The 17,715-nt window shown below is 45.0% G+C and overlaps 1 protein-coding gene across 1 annotated transcript in view; it reads right to left on the minus strand.

Annotated features, from left to right (window-relative positions):
- Positions 1–17,715, minus strand: part of LOC119399230 (ATP-binding cassette sub-family C member 2) — an 85,309-nt gene that overhangs the window by 35,931 nt on the left and 31,663 nt on the right. The window contains exons 7-11 of the mRNA XM_049417584.1: positions 7,253–7,415; positions 6,601–6,858; positions 4,156–4,359; positions 2,774–2,920; positions 1,798–1,891 (exon numbers count right to left, since the gene is read on the minus strand). Coding sequence (XP_049273541.1) covers positions 1,798–1,891; positions 2,774–2,920; positions 4,156–4,359; positions 6,601–6,858; positions 7,253–7,415 — 866 coding nt within the window. The remainder of the gene's footprint in view (positions 1–1,797; positions 1,892–2,773; positions 2,921–4,155; positions 4,360–6,600; positions 6,859–7,252; positions 7,416–17,715) is intronic.

Consider the following 17,715-nt stretch of genomic DNA (forward strand, 5'->3'; position numbering starts at 1 on the left):
GGCTTACTAGGCACGTCGAAGACACTGGCGTTTAAAGGGTAACTTATGGTGCGACGTAACGTAAGCACTAACGTTAATGCACATACTTCAGCATTATCGAAACCAAGTGCACTTTACGGTGCAATGATGTGAGTATCCTATGTAACTTTCATTAATGCATTCCTCCGGGGTCGAGCAACTCTTGACTATAGTTTGCTGAATCATAAGAATACAAATGTAATGTTTACTAGACTGCTATAAAAGCAGAGCCAACACTGGAACCACGGTACCTAACCTGACATGACGCCTCTATCGTAAGAGTACATATGTAGTGTTATTGATTTTTTATAAAATTAGATAGCCAGCACCACAACTACAATTGACGTTGCACCGACATTACGCCTGGATAGGGCGTTTTTACAAAGCAGTTTCTAGACCTGGCGTGACTCTGCGGTAGTATTGCTGACTGAATGCTTGGGTTCGATTCTTGAGAGAATGCTTGGGGTCGATGGCTGCTGGGATCCTAATTTTTATTATTTGCATTCGTCGGGTCAACGTGGCCGATGTCGGTTTTTCTTAAAGCTCTTGCGTTTAAATTACTAATGTCTGTTCTTAATGAGAACTAACAGACAATAATGCCTTTGGCATTATTATCTGTTAGTTCTCATTAATATTGTGTCTAACTAAGAACCGAGTCCTTAAAAAGTAATATTCTTTCCTTCAATGTCTGTTCTCGCCATTCCTAGGTAGATATAAACTGTCAATCACCTGTGGCGCATACCCGTACAGCGCGGCCCGTGGTAAACGGGTATGTGCCACACGTGTATGGAGGAAAGTGTTTGACGACATACGCGACAGGATTTTCACGTTATTCGTGTCATGACGAGACAGTCATATTCGCCAAATGCTCTTACCCTCCCATGCCAATTTTGGTCTACACCAAGTTAAGGAGGCGATCACGAGAGCTCCCAGACGTAGGCGGATTGATGGACAAACGGACGGACGGACGGATGATTAGATAGATAGATAGATAGATAGATAGATAGATAGATAGATAGATAGATAGATAGATAGATAGATAGATAGATAGATAGATAGATAGATAGATAGATAGATAGATAGATAGATAGATAGATAGATAGATAGATAGACAGACAGACAGACAGACAGACAGACAGACAGACAGACAGACAGACAGAGATAGATAGATAGATAGATAGATAGATAGATAGATAGATAGATAGATAGATAGATAGATAGATAGATAGATAGATAGATAGATAGATAGATAGATAGATAGATAGATAGATAGATAGATAGATAGATAGATAGATAGATAGATAGATAGATAGATAGATAGATAGATAGAGATACATACATACATACATACATACATACATACATACATACATACATACATACATACATACATACATACATACATACATACATACAGACAGACAGACAGACAGACAGACAGACAGACAGACAGACAGACAGACGGACAGACAGACAGACAGACGGACGGACGGACGGACGGACGGACGGACGGACGGACGGACGGACGGACGGACGGACGGATGGATGGATATGGATGGATGTATATGGATGGATGGATGGATGGATGGATGGATGGATGGATGGATGGATGGATGGATGGATGGATGGATGGATGAATGGATGGATGGATAGGAATGCTCAAAGCGTCTAAGGTTCGCTAAGAAGTGCTTCCCATTTAAAATAGGGCACAGTTAACCGCCTCACAAGCACCATGATGTCGTCTTCCATATCTTCCATGCAGCGCGCAGAATCACTAACCTTTTTTCGAGTTAATGTGCTGGATGCTGTCCTTTTCGATGCACTCTTCCTCAGCAGTAAGAGTTCTCACCATTCTTCGCACGCCTTCCGAAACCTGAGAGGTCGGTGCAACAAATTTAATCATTACTTTTCCGGTACTGAAACCATCCTTAAGTGCGGCATGCACTCTAAAAATAATTGTAGTAGGAAAGGTAGTAGCTGTGAAATATTACTGCCCCATCTCAACTGTACTACGTGTCACTAATGTTTTACTACTGTGTAAATACATGAGAGGTGGTAAACTTTGTCATTATTACTCTGCGTGTCAAGATTAGCTATGTTTACTGCATGCGTACGTGATGGGTCGGTAAGCGTTACTAACCTTCAGCATAAAATACTATCGTCGTATGTTATGCTGTAATCGTGACAGGTTTGAGGAAAATTCAGGCAAGCTGTAGTTTTGCTGATAATGTTGGAATAACAGTTTTTCTGGGGTGGCCTAGGCCCAGGCCACGAATTTGCCGGAGTTCCCAGTAAAGTTGTTACCACCACCAGTTGTGGTTCTTTGTCATGACACATATATATACAAGGGGTAATTTATAAGAATAGTGAATATTTAATTATGCTTAATGAATAAATGAACAGAATTATTTGTCTCATGCGTTGAGTGCCCTGGGTTATCGTTTTCTATATTATATTTGTATTTGCATGCATTTTAATATGTGTTAAGTTGTGCTCATTTCATCGTATTTTGCAAAAATTTCTTCTCGCGAGGAAAGATTGTTTTGCGTCTGCCTATATGCTTTTCTTTTTTTGTCCCAGCGTTCCTCGATCATTTGTTGTGTATGCTTGTATATGTTTCTGTTGTGTCTCGCCGTAGCTTCCTGAAGTGGTTCACACAGACTGTCGTCTCCTTCTGTCCCCTTGGCGGCCATTGTGAAACGGCAAGGTGAAATGAAAGAAAACAGAAGGAAAGAAACGAATACACGAGCAGCACCATGCTTCGGTGGCGTAGGCAGGCGGACATGTTGACGGCCACGATGTCCATGATGGACAGCATGTAGAGGGAGGAGAAGGACCGTGCTGCCGTCAGGGTTGCCGGTCGGTTGACGGCTGCGAAGGTCCCCAGCAGGATTATGGTCATCTGCAATCGAAGGCACGATGACTCTGATATGTTAGGGTGGTATTATTATTATTATTATTATTATTATTATTATTATTATTATTATTATTATTATTATTATTATTATTATCTTTTTGTTCGTATTTTCTCCAATAGACTATTGCACTGTTTATTATTAGTAAGCTTCTTTTTCTTTTGCATGCATCCGCACAAATACCTTAAATGGTTGTTCCGAGGCACCCCAATAACAGATTGATTGATTGATTGATTGATTGATTGATTGATTGATTGATTGATTGATTGATTGATTGATTGATTGATTGATTGATTGATTGATTCTTTGACTAAATCATTGACATTAAATTATTATTAAGTACTACTATTGCTATCATCATGACATACCTTTGATCGCATGATGAGAATGATGATGTAACGAAAGGTGTGTCTTGATGACAATAATAATATTTTACAGCAACAAACAGCCGGTCTTAAAATAAACGCCACGACACACAATGGGTTCGTGAGTATACTCGCGCTATACGTGCAATAAGGCAAAGCCAGGCGTCCTATAATTGTTTCCATGTCACCAAGCCTTACATGCATGTTTAAAAGCAGTACTGGCACAAAACATTTTGCATCTTATTATTCTTTATATTGTAATAAGAAGCTAACGAACCGCATGTCACGGCTGGAAATCTTTCCTCGAGCGAGCAACGTTTAATTATTTGGACAAGTTTTTACACCGCCCAGTCGCAGTTTCGGCTTTAGAGAGTGCTTCGAGAGGTGGGACCCAGCGGGGTTTGCTGATAAATGCGGCGGCGACGTGAGCGCACAAAACAGTGACGCACTCGCCACGCGCGCCGCACGCGGCATCGGGGGCGCGTCCGGACTGTGTTGAAAACTGCGGGATAGAGCGCACGCAATTGGAGCAGGGCAGCCAATAAAAGCTCGAGAAGTAGCTGTTTGTTGGTTGTTTACACTCTAGCCAAGTTGAAGTCGATGTCGCAAGATGTTTCGTTTCGCATGCAGTAGCGCGGTGTGCGTTCTAAAATATTTTAATTGTTTTCCAGGCTTTATTTATCGTTGATACTTTCTTCTTGTGCGTGTGTGCGTGCCTGCGTGTGTGTGTGCGCATTCGTGCGTGAGCGTGTGTGTGTTACCCATGTCTGGCCCATCAACAGCTCGCACGAAGGTTTCCTACAGCGATAAAGTGTTTTGCCGCCCTTTCGGTCAAACTGAGCGAGAGCTATACGCACCAGGGAGCTGGAAGACATTTGCAGGGAATCGATGAATCCGTCCAGGAGGTTGGCGAGGAAGATGAAGAAGCCCTCCCTTTCGCGGAAGCGGTTCATCGCCCGCACCACCGCGTCTTCCCACGCATAGAACTTGACCAGCCGGACGCAGGTAAGGGTGTCAGCCATCTTCTTCAACCGCTCGTCCCGTTGCCGGTTGACGCGCTCCTGTTAATGCGGAGCCGGAAGACACTACGCATAAGGCTGCACGGCTGTTTCTCGGTTATGTCTTCATAAATTCGCGCAATCAGAAGCGTACACACAGAAGCGAACTCACGGGTGTCCTCTGTGTTCGTTGTATTTCGCTAAAATATATCGCCACCTATCTGTTGGCCCGAAACAACAATCTGGAGAAACATTTTTAAATCTTATTTTTAGAATAAAGGGGGTGCAGAAATTTACAAATATGTAATATATAATATAATTATCGTGTTTAACGTCCCAAAACCACGATATGAATATGAGGGACGCTGTAGTGGAGGGCTCCGGAAATTTCGACCACCTGAGGTTCTTTAACGTGCACCTAAATCTAAGTACACGGCCCTCTAATAATTTCGCCTTCATCGTAAATGAATATGTAATACAACCGACCTGATCAGTTTGTTTTATGTTTTCATTTTATTTTCTTCATCTTTTCATTCCTGCATCATGCTTATCTACTGAAACAAGAGGTTCGCACGATTTTTTTATTACTGCTGTAAAACATCGCTGATCCCTCTGTCATAGGAATCGGTATAACACGAAAGTTAAACGTGTCTTCACAGACGTAGTTGAGCGTTTGCTGTGCATTGTTTCACCACAAGGGCGAAGGAATGAATGCTATAGCAACAAATTGTAATCTCACGCGAAGAACGGCAAGCAGCTCGAAACTTGCAACGCGCTACTCAAGCAGAAAGGATGCACGGAAAGAGCATACACAGGATGAGCGCGAACTAACAACTGTCACAGCTCGACAGTGAAAGCACGCTGCTCAAACACAAAGGAGGACGCACGAAACGAACACACAAGTATACACAGGATGAGCGCCAACTAACTGTCACAGTTGTAACTTATTTGTGTGTGAGCAGTGCGTTCCTTTCGCAAAAGCGGCCGCTGAAGTAAGCGAAGTGACCTTCGAGTTCTCTGTAACTTCAACGCAAACTTGCGGTGAGAGCACAAGACGTACAAACCGCCGCCATCACGAGAAAAGCGCGCGCGCACGAGCGACCACGCCCTGTAGAGGCGTGCGCTCATCGGAACGCGCGCGACGACGACGTTTAAAGCGCGCCCTTCGAGCCCTTAGCGCGATCTTGCTAGGGGTAACGAAAACACGCTGAAGTACCACCGATCTCTGAGTACTGCCACCGGCAAATGGTGTATAAAAATAGATCGCCGTTAGTATGGTGCAGAACATGCCGTCTGTGGTCGCGCCTCGCGCTGCGGAGCGAGGGGTCTAACTTTCTGTTCTTTTTTTCTTTTTAATCTGTTAGTCTATATATTTTACAACGTCATATCCGTGACGGAAATACGTCAGTGGAGCCCGGTGGACCCCGACATAAAACACTTTTGTGTTAAAAAATCATGCGACTCACTGCTCTTCACGCTAAAGGGGTAGATAGACCACTTAAGCTGTATAAGCGCCACTTACCCCCTCTACTCATGTTGTATATTAAACATGCGTGGCAATCATGAAGTGATTTTGTATTCTATTAATTACTTGCGGCTGTCACCGGTATATTTTCAATATCTGCCGAGTGTTGATAAGTGGAGCTTGGAGAGAGAACCTGTCGGCCGTATTCGGAAAATTGTCATTCTGCAGCTAAATCAACGTCCTTTCTGACCGCCCCTTCCTGAAGCCGCTGAGCTTTTTTTTCGTAATGTTTTATTTAATACCTATTGTTGCTGTTTGATAACTCTGTGCTGATGGAATAATAATGACGCTTGAAGCAGGGGTGAAGATGTGCCAGTTATAAACATTTGATGGTCACCCAACAAGCGCTGCGTGCACGAAAGTGAACCTACATGCCAAAGGTGTCAATTACGAAGAGGAGGCCACTCGCCCTCCCCCCCCCCCCTCAGGTGGCATTCCTTAGTAGCTTTAGTTAGCGGCTACATGTTATTCTAGACATCTATAGATAGTATATAATGATACAACGCACATTGCATACATTAACTTTTGAAGTTTGGTCACAACAGTGTCAGATTTATTTTGCGTACCACAATCTCAGTGCATATTTAGCCCGGCGTGACCTCCCCCCCCCCTCCCCTTGGCCAATGGAAGAGCTACGCCTCTGCTACACGTAATGAGGTTTGAGGCCGTAGTAGTCATGCTGCGTATTTAAATTGAATGCATGTAATGTGCTAGCGTATAAAGCGACTTCTCGCCTCTATGGAGACCAATAATTTTATTGAGGAGGGTAATATACTTGCCCAAAGTCCGGTCTGCACCTTAGAGGCCGGGACGAAGAGAGCTAGTGACGTCAGTTGCCAGGCGACGCAGCCGATGACGGGAAGAACACCGACGCGCTTCGCTAGCATCCACAAGAGAACAGGAAAACAGAGGAGGCCGCTCACGGTTTGAGCTATGATGATAGTAGCGATGGCGAGTTCTTCGCAGTCCACACCCAGCAGAGAGACGAGGTAGCCGGTGGGATTCTCCGAAAGGGCACGGCTGCTCATACGCGTTGTCTGCAACGAGCGTATCTTTTTTAGCAGAATGCGCGAAAGAGAGTGTCCTTTGCGCGCACTTGGTCTCCTAAAAGCACAGTGAGAAAGCATGAAGGCGAAAATCTTTCTCTTCTTTTTCTCTCGTGCCTCTAGTTGCACACTACACTCTTCACGCGCACGCACTTTCACGCATTATTAAGTTGCATCCCAGAAAGCGGTCTTCACGTTTACCCCTATAACCTCTTAAGTGGTAGTTTCACTCTAGAAGCATTAAGGGTCGAAATTATCGTGTCGGTGGTCGTTTAATGCAATCACAGATTCATAGTTGTGTACACCTGCCATGGCCAGATTAGTGCGTAAGACGTTTTCAAAAACTTGAAAATAAAAAAGTGGTGAGGCCCGAGTCACGACTAACCTTTGTGAACAGTGTCGCCTGCATGAGGGCCTTGAACTGCAACGAGAATCGCAGCACCACGTATTCCAAGAAGCCCGAGAGGAACACTTCCGCCACGCATGTCGACAGGAAGAGCACGGTCAAGGCTTTGGCTGGCTCGCAGCCGATATCCTCAATCAGAGCCCTTGAAAAATGGCGGAAGAAACGAGGACTTGGTTGCAATCTCATCCATTTCACGGGATTTCGTGCGCGAAGTGTATGATTCTTGTAACGTTTGATTTGCCCGTTTATACATGGATCGCTGTGGAGAGCTTGAGGTAAAGAGCACCTCGGTTACACCATTGCTCTTTGTTTGGTAGCAATAAATAAATAAATAAATAAATAAATAAATAAATAAATAAATAAATAAATAAATAAATAAATAAATAAATAAATAAATAAATAAATAAATAAACCAATTAATAATTGTACATACAAAACAAGGTTGGTTTCAGCAGTATACATATGCACAACACTGGTTAAAAGACAACTGTAGGTAGATTTTCAAAAACCGTTCAGAAACGATCGACACTTTTTGTCACTGCAAATTTACAAGTGTACCTTGTCTACCCTTTATTATTTGCTGTTAACACGCCAATTTATCTTCATCTATGTGTAATCTAAAAGTTTTCATAAATGCTGTAGTTAGGAGTCGAGTAGAAGTGCGCAGCCCGTGGAGATGCTCGCGTCCCCTGAAAGGTTTTTTTCACCGCACGACGCCCGCGCATCCTTCGAGCCGGCTTCACTGCGGGACGCTAGCGCAGACGTAGTCGCTGCCATGCGATAGATAGCGCTGGATGGATCGATGCTATGAGTGTCCCCTTTATAACGGGGTGGTGACATGTGTGCCACAAGAATTGACAAAAGGTATATATATACGTTGGCCTAATGCCTTGTCTCCTTCGATTAAAAGGACCTTACAAGAGAAAAAAAAAACATAAGTTCGCAGCCCAGTTCTCTGCTCCTTACGGCAGAATGTCCTTATTTTTACTACTATTCATTTTTGTCCTTTCTTTCTAGTTTTCTACCCCGAATACTCGGCACGTGCACACCGAGTGCGGATCCGGAAAGCGGATGCGGATTATCCGAAAAGCGCAAAACCAGCGGCCGCTTGCCCGGATCGCTCCCGGACCGATTTTCTCCGCGCGGAAAAGTTGGCCGCTTTGGCTGCAGCCAATCAGAGAAGCGCGCGCGCAGTATTGCGTAGCGCCGCAAGATGGCGACACGTCCGCCGTGGATTGGAAGGCTTCATGTAGACTCGTGCCCAAACATACACCTGGGTGGATATCTCCCCATTCACTCAGAACAGGTTCCGCCGTTTCCTCAGCTTCGGCACAGCATGTACATTATTCTTCTTTCTGTCTCTCACAATGCAACAAGTCTGTCACAATGCAACAACATATGGTGGATGAAGGAAGAAATTAATTGGAAGGGTATGAAGCGCTAGGTTACATCCGAAAGATAACAGCAGATTCGTTTAAAAAGGTCGCCCAGGAGACTCCCCCGGTGAGTAAAAGTACGCAAAGGAGTGCAACCGACGAAGACGTAGTACTAGAGAATTTCAATTGGAAGAAGGCCGAAGGAAAAATTCCTAAGCGCACTACTCCGGGCTTAGATGGGTTTCCTCAGCCTCCTTAACGAACTCGGACATAACACTAAAGAAGCACTGCTGAAAGCCGTAAAAAAGTGCTTACAGGAGAGGGAAATACCAGACAGTTGGCGAAAAAGTAGAATGAACTTAATCTATAAAGGCAGGGGAGAAAAGGATAGCATTCACTCCTATAGACCGCTAACCATTACATCGGTGCTATACAGGTTGGCGATGCAGGCAGTAAAATTAAAAATGGAAGCGTGGGTAGAACAAAATGATATTTTGGGAGAACTTCAGAATGCATTTCGAATCGACAGGCGGTTAGACGATAATCTGTTTGTTCTTACCCAGTGTATAGAAATATCGAAAGTAGAAAACAGGCCCTTATACGTAGCTTATCTAGATATCACCGGGGCGTATGACAACGTTAATCAGGAAATTTTGTGGGATTTATTGAAAGAAGTGGGCATAGGTGACGACTGTATACAGCTTTTGAGGGAAATATACCGAGAAAATACAGTTTGTATAGAATGGGAAGGAATAAGTAGCAAGGACAGCGTTGAAATTAGCAAGGGGCTGAGACAGGGATGTCCTTCGTCCCCGCTGTTATTCATGCTGTACATGGTGAGGATGGAAAAAGCGCTAGAAGGTAGCAACATTGGATTTAATTTGTCACACAAACAGGCCGGCACGATGGTTGAGCAGAAGCTTCCAGGTCTATTTTATGCTGATGATATTGTCTTATTTGCCGACAGTCAAGATGATATACAGCGACTGGCAGATATATGCGGAAGGGAATGTGAGGCTCTAGGACTAGGATTTAGTGCAACAAAATGTGAATTGATGGTATTCAATGATCACGAAGACCATGCGGTCTTTATACAGGGCCAAAAAATACCGAGGGTAAGCGAGTACAAGCACCTCGGAGTATGGGTAAATGAGGGGGATAGATATATGGAGGTACAAGAGAAAGCATCGGTAGCAAAGGGAAAGAGGAATGCTGCAATTATGAAGCACAGAGCTTTATGGGGATACAATAGGTACGCGGTGCTTCGAGGGCTGTGGAAGGGTGTGATGGTCCCGGGGCTTACATTTGGGAACTCAGTGGTGTGCATGAAGTCAGAGGTACTATCGTGAGCAATATGAGCTCGAACGCGCGAGCGCGTGGCGAATAGCCTTGAACCCTACATCAGCTGATTCGCAGCGGCCGCTGTCGGAAACAAAGTGGAAAGGGCGCTGCGCTTCCGTTAGCTGTTCACACTCCCGCCTCGTTATCGTTGCTGAAAAACGGCAGCTTATAGCGTGGCTGCTAGCGGCGATATGAATTCACATCAACGCACACAGCCACACCCAATGACCCATCAGCCTGTGTAGCTGCTGTGATATCGGCTGTGACGTAGCCTGACGTGATGCACAGGCCATGCTTGTATTATATCTAGATGGTGTTTGCTGATCATTTTGATACGCCTCTTTTATTTATTTCGTTTTTCGTGCAATTTTTTTTCATTATCATTGCTAGCGGTCGATGGCACGCAATCAGCTGCTGTATCGCAGCAACGCTAGCGAAGCGGGAGTGCTACCAGTCAGCGGAAGAGCGCCCTCCTTTCCCCTCAGATTCCGGCAGCGCCATCCACGTATCATGTAATCTCGGTTTTGAGGCTATTTGCCACGCGCTCGCGTGTTCGAGCTCATATTGCTCACGATAGTACAATCACGAATGGTTGTAAATCAAAGGACGGTGGGCCGCCTCGCGTTGGGCGCTCACGGGAAGACGACAAATGAGGCTGTAAATGGTGATATGGGATGGACAGGCTTTGAAGTGAGGGAAGCTCAGAGCAAAATGAGATTCGAAGAGAGGCTGAGGAAAATGAAGAAGAGTAGATGGGCAGAGAAGGTTTTCAGGTATTTGTATAGAAAAAGTGTTGACACGCAGTGGAGAAAAAGAACTAGGAGGCTCACCAGTAAATATACGGCTAGCAGTGCGGGCGATATGGCAACAAGGAGCATTAAGCGGAAGGTGAGAGAGGCGGAGAGGACTTATTGGATGACAGCGATGGAAGAGAAGCCGGCTCTGAGTAACTACCGAAAGGGAAAAAAACGAAGTAAGGAGGGAAAGGTCTGATGATAATTCAAGGGGAAGCGCATTGCTGTTTGAAGCAAGGTCGGGCTGCCTTAGAACTTGTAGTTATAAAGCGAGATTCAGTAACGAAGAAGAACAATGTACATGCTGCGGGGGAACTAAGGAAACGATGGAACATGCACTGATTGAATGTGGCGATATTAACCCAGGTATACGTGTGGGCACGAGTATACATGAAGCATTGGGTTTTAGGGACAACAGTGGAAAGCTGAACACGTCCGCGATAGAAATAAGTAAGAGACGGTTAGAGTATTGGTGGCAGAAAAGTAAAGATAAAGTACAAAAATAAATAATGGGGAAAAATAAGGTCATTCTGCCTTAAGAGGCAGGGAGATGGACCGTGAATTTATATTTTTTGGTATAATAACATAGATTTAATCAATGTAGATAAGGTATTAGGCCAACATGAAACAAGGAAGTTTTTTTCTTTTTTTTTCTTCGAGCCTGGTGGCAGACATGTTACTGCCCCGTTATAAAGGGGACGCTCATAGCATCCATCCATCCACTAGGCGTGTAACGAGGCGGTGACAAGTGTGCCACCAGGCTCGACAAATATATATATATATATATATATATATATATATATATATATATATATATATATATATATATATATATATATATTTCTTTTCTCTTCTTTTTCCTAATGTTGGCCTAATATCTCTACTTCAACAAACCCTGTCTTACTACAGGAAAAAAAGAACGTAAATTCTCAGCCCAGTTCTCTGCCCTTTACGGCAGACTGTCCTTTATTTTCGAATATTATTTTTGTCCTTTCTCTCTAATTTTCTGCCACCAATACTCTAACCGTATCTTACTTATTTCAATCACGGGTGTGTTCAGCTTTCCATTGTCCTCCCTAAACCCCAAGGCTTCATGAAGGCTCGTGCCCAAACGCACACCTGGGTGCATATCTGCACATTCAATAAGAACATGCTCCGCCGTTTCCTTATCTTCCCCGCAGCATGTGCATTGTTGTTCCTCTTTAGTGAATCTCGCTTTATAACTACGCGTTCTAAGGCAACCCGATCTCGCTTCAAACAGTAAAATGCTTCACCTTGAATTATCTTCAAATGCCTCCCTCCTTATTTCATTTTTGCCCTTTCGGTAGTTACTCAAAGCCGGTTTTTTCTGCGCCCGTAGGTATTTTAAAAGCTGCATAAGTAAACGGTGTTGTTATTTAGTCATTACCAAATCAAGTATATCATGAGGTATAGCATTCCCCTTTACCAGTAATGCCCCTAGAAGCGAGAGCATTGGTCCCTCATCTCAAATTTCCAACTAATTTAGCTTTTTCTCATGTTGATTAGTATAGCCAGCGCTGAACTGCAATTTCCTAGCATCTTGAGAATACCATGAAATAAACAAAAAACGAAGGACGAACAAATTAGGTCACTAACCGCGTTGAAATGTATGCCAGAACCATTGCCAAGAGAGAGCGAGAGAGAGAGATAAAAAACTACGGAATAGCACTAAATTGAGCCCGAATTATAACACCTGGTTTAATCTAACGTAGCGCATCACGGCAATGCTGTGCGACAACATTTGCATGGAGGGCGTCCCCATTCGTTCGGAGCGAGCCGGCGCGTGTCCGGCCCATGCGTTTCGCCGGTGAGCATAGGAGAACGCACACGTTTCTTTCTTTCTCTCTCGAAGCGACTCGCTCTCGCATACACGCATTTTGTGAATGAGCATTCGTCTTCACAAACCACGTCCACCTCGCGCATTGATCCGATTCTCTTATCTAGCGCATTGACACCGTTTGCTGGGTTGCAGCGCACTAGAAAGTCGATTTGGCGCGCCGTTTGTCGCAGTCGCGTGAAAGCCGCAATCTGCAAAGCTTCTAGTTGAAAAAGAAGAAGACGCTCTAATGAATACGAGGCTGCCCTGTCGTGTACCGAAACTAAATTTCTACCGACACAGGTCTGGTCGGGTTCATTCTCCACTGTGCGCATTCTGTGTTGAACTAGAAACAATAGATCATTTCTTTTTGACCTGCAGGCGATTTACTACAGCCTGAAAAACCCTGTTAGAAACACCTTTACGTGCGATTGGAATGGATTTATCTGAGCCTGTCATTATGTGTTTTGGAGCCTCCATTTGTGGGTTCTCCAACGCGAAGGTTTGTGCGGCTGTGCGGAACTATCTTAATGAAACCACTCGGTTAACTAAGTAAAAGTTATTCTTATGTTTCTGTGTATACACCTACAGGCTGTATCGAAATAAAAATTCGCCAGATCCCACGCCTAGTGGGAATCGATGTAATGCGAAGCATACGGCGGGAAGGTGACTCCGGCCTAATTTTTTACATTGAGCGAAACGTTACAAAATGACGCTAAAGATAGGCGCAAATGGTATACGCACACACATATGTTGAAGAGTCGCATATGCTATATAAGAAGTTGCTTACAGTTGTGTAACGATGCCAACAGCAACATAGGTATTACCAACAATATAAGCGGTAAGCCGACATGTAGTGCTTATACTTGTTCGTTATGATGGAGAACGCACGCACGTTTCACGAACCCGTGTGCATGTGTGCAAGGGTTTTTTCACAGTTCTCACGTAGATGACGGCGGGCGCAATGTCTTTTAACGCGATAGCGTTAAAAAGCTCGTATCGCAGAAATTCCGCCGTCGGCGTCGGCGCCGTTGGTTGTGAGCGAAAAATCATCATCTTGTCCGTGACCGAAAAATCGAAAAAACTGCAAATAAATAATAAAAATGTTATGTCCGAGTGAGAATCGAACCCAGGCCGTCTGCGTGGCAAGCAGGTGTTCTACCACACAGCCATGCCTCTGCCTGGAGCAGCACTGAAAGTAACTTTCATGCTTCCCAAAAATACGCGTCCTGTATACAGGTGTCACAGTACGAGATGTAATATCGCAGTAGTATTGCGTGGTACAAGCGTACATTGCCCATTGGGCGTCACACCATGTCAATATCATAACGACTTGGTGGTTTAAAGACAGCCACCCATTACAAAAGGCACACACATATTACTGCGCGTATTTCCTTAAGACCACGTAGTGGGTGCATCGCAACTTCGAAAAAGTTTCTCGCGCATAATTGCTCCTGGTTTAAAGCATGCTACCCATTACATAAGGCGCACACCTTAGTGCGCGCAGTCTGTTAAACACTCGAAGTGTTCGAAGTGCGCACTAGGGCAGGATAGGCAGGATATCGCTATCGCGTTCAACTCTTAAAGGCGAAGCTTAAGCGTCCCCCAATTTTTTATATTGTGATTTATGTACGCAACGCAGACCTCGCCTGTTCTACTGCTTGTGCTGTGTGTTCGGTTTCTGGCGGCCGGCGAAGTGGGATGGGGCCTATACGTTGAAGTTGAGCATCGCTGTGTTAGGTGTGCCTCCGCACCTGCAATGAAGGCGCTTGCTGTGGACGACACATTGGAATCCTGTGATTGCAGTGGGCTCATCGCTCCAGGTTTCAGAAAGTGCTAACGCGCCAATTCCTGTGAGCATAGCATCTTCTTCTAGGTCGTGCACGCGTGCGTGCACGGACTACGTTGACTGCGGCGAGCGTGGGGTGATTGTAGTGGTTGTGGCACCGAATGAAGGTGGTAGAACGGTGCAATACAATGTCTAGAGGCCTGTTTGCTAGCCGGGTCATGTCGTCGACAGACCGTATTGGTAGAGCCGGCGACATGTCGGAACATTAAGTCGCCTTATGCGTTGGTGAGGTATAGGCCGTCGAGGTTGGTAGCCCTGGAAAGTGCTACTCAGACCAACTTCAGTGGATGACGCTTATCGTATCCGAAGACTACCTGGGCGCATGTGGCCCCTTGTGACTTATATGTTATCGCGCTTGCTTGCGCAAGGGGAAACTGTGGCTTTCTTACACGAGATATCTTTCTGGCGTATGTCGTGGTTGTGGTGGTTCGCAGTCCCACGGGCACTCATTTCAATTCTGTTGAGGATTAGAGGTAGTGATGTGCTTCGTCCTGGCTGGGACGACAATGCCTACCATGGACGTTGAAAATTCAAGCCACAGTGACAAGAGGTTGCCGTGTTCGTCATGCTCGATGTACCACAAGGTGCCCATGTTTTCATTAATGAGGCCGTCGCTTACGGCGATGTTGGCCGTGATCATGTACGGCTTGCCGATGCTCAGGCAAATTGAGGCCGGCAGACAACCCATGTCGCTTGCGTTCATCTTGGTCACCTTGGTCAGGGCCTGCTCGTTCTTCTATCCAGTTATGCCATCGCATGCGGGATGACATAACACGTTGTCCGCAGCGTCGAGACAATATACGCTATAGCGGTCGACGCCCGCATTACTGTAGCATAGCCGTATGCCGTCAGGGCACTTAGCGGCGGCTTCTTCGCGTGTCACAAAGCGGCTCTCAATCAATCTGACGTCATCTCGGTTAGCGTAATGCCATCGCCCAGCCTCATATGAAATGAAGAGAACACTGCGTCATTCCGGCGGACCACGTGGACGAGTGGATGGTAGTCGAGCGTCTTCCAGGGGTGTTCTGTCTTCAGCTCCCTCGCTTGCCTTGCATTTCAATGTGTATGTTCGCCGTTAATGTGTTGACTGAGACTGTGAATCACCCGTGGCACCTAGCTGCATAACATGAACTGTGGTATGTGGGTCCACACGGGACTGAGAGAAAGGATTTCATAAAGTACCCGGCAGACATTTTTAGTTATTCATGTCAGGACCAGTGAATCGTGTTCGTCATACACTGATCCCCTCCTATGCGAATTTTGGTATATTACAAGTTATGGAGACGACCAGGAGAGCACCCAGACGTAGGCGGCTGATAGATACGTAGACAGAAACGGCCAAAGTGCCTGAGGTTCGCTAAGAAATACATTGAACTTAAATATTAGTGTATTGATTTATTCATTTTATTACGCACTACTAAAATGTGGGAAAAAGAGCGCTTCATGTGTATATATATATATATATATATATATATATATATATATATATATATATATATATATATATATATATATATATATTCGTAACGTTTCATTTCTATAACCTAACCTATTTTTCAGTTATATAACAATTTATAAAACCACTCAATTATTGGCCAATCCCCCACGGCGGGTGTCAGCCACAGCTAATAGGTGAACAAAAACAATGCTCACTCGAACAAAGGCACCCGGATCATGTAGTTGGTGAAGAATGCGAATCCTGCAAGGACCACCCAGAGGGCCTCGTGCCACAGCACGCGCACGAAGCCACAAAAAACGCGGAATCCGGAATTGCGCCCCCTCCTGGAAGCGTATAAGTTTTAGGATGAGTACTCTAACGTCATTGCATTTCCGCAGGTCATTGAGTGCTTGGGTTACATTGCCACCTTCCACTCCACGTCAAGAAAAATAATTTCTCTGCTCAGCAGCGTAGCTGTGAGGAAAAAAGCTCGAGATATATTATTGCGCACAGCCGGACAGCAAATCGAATCACAGGTTGGTATCAACGTTAACAACAATGGGACTGGCTTTCGTCTAGGCAGCTCTATGAGTTGACGCCATTAGACTATAAGAGCATTCAAAATCAAAACATCAGCATGAAAACGGCTACTGTGGATATGTTGATGCAATTGCTTACAGAGATGTTCTTGCGTACGTCAGCGGACGCGCTATTCCCAATCAAGGAGCGTCTGTTATTAAAGTCAGATGACCTGAATCAACACCCTTATAAGAACTGATACGTTTCATCTAACGCGCTGTAAAACGTGCGACGTGGTAGACAATTCCTTTGCGTCATCGCAACATAACCATCATATCGCTGGTGGATTCTAGACGAGAGTAAGCAGCAACTGCCGACCATCCGAGCGGTGAATTCATACCATTTGTGTAGCGAAGGATGTAAATTGAGGACAAGAAGTCGACTTTTCAATCTTCGCATGAGCGGAAGAATGTCCCTCTCCACAGTAATGGACAGAAGGCCAGCGTTGATGATATGCCTGCGCAAGGACGTTGTTCAAACAGGTAAGTGCTAAAGTACTCTCGAACCCTTTGATACGCTTTGTACACAATTCTGTACATCACTTGTATTTGCTAGCTGCGTCGACTTATGGCTAAGAAAAGGTAATGTACATTGAGTTTGGGATTAATTGAACCTCCGGCGTAATAAATGTATCTTTATTTAACTTCATTTTGCAGTGTACCGTTTCATAAAATCACTTTTCTGAAGGCACTGCCGCGTTTGACGAGTCGTTCGACATGCCGCTTTCCGCGAGCCACGTCAAAAATATAAATTTTCTTTGATCGAAATGAACATAAACGAATTTTCACTGGATCATGGACGAAGCAGAACCTCCACCAGATGTCGCCTGGTGGTGACGTTGGAGAAGGCAGCAGTCGGCGGGTTCAAGATGAAACTTTTTATTTGGGCGAACCTGTGCCTGGGCCCCGCCACGGTGGTCTAGTGGTTATGGCGCTCGACTGCTGACCCGAAGGTCGCGGGATCGAATCCCAGCTGCGGCGGCTGCATTTTCGATGCAGGCGAAAATGTTTGAGGCCCGTGTACTTAGATTTAGGTGTACGTTAAAGAACCCCGGGTGGTCGAATTTCTGCATCCCTCCACTACAGCGTCCCTCATATTCATATCGTGGTTTTCGGACGTTAAACCCCAGATATTATTAACCTGTGCCCGGCAAACGAGAAGTCATGTTCTAGTCATACCGTAATGTTCCAGTGTACTGTGTTCCTGCGTCCTCGTCCTTTTTTGCGCT

Source organism: Rhipicephalus sanguineus, chromosome 7, assembly GCF_013339695.2.
Source record: "Rhipicephalus sanguineus isolate Rsan-2018 chromosome 7, BIME_Rsan_1.4, whole genome shotgun sequence".
NCBI lineage: Eukaryota > Metazoa > Arthropoda > Arachnida > Ixodida > Ixodidae > Rhipicephalus > Rhipicephalus sanguineus.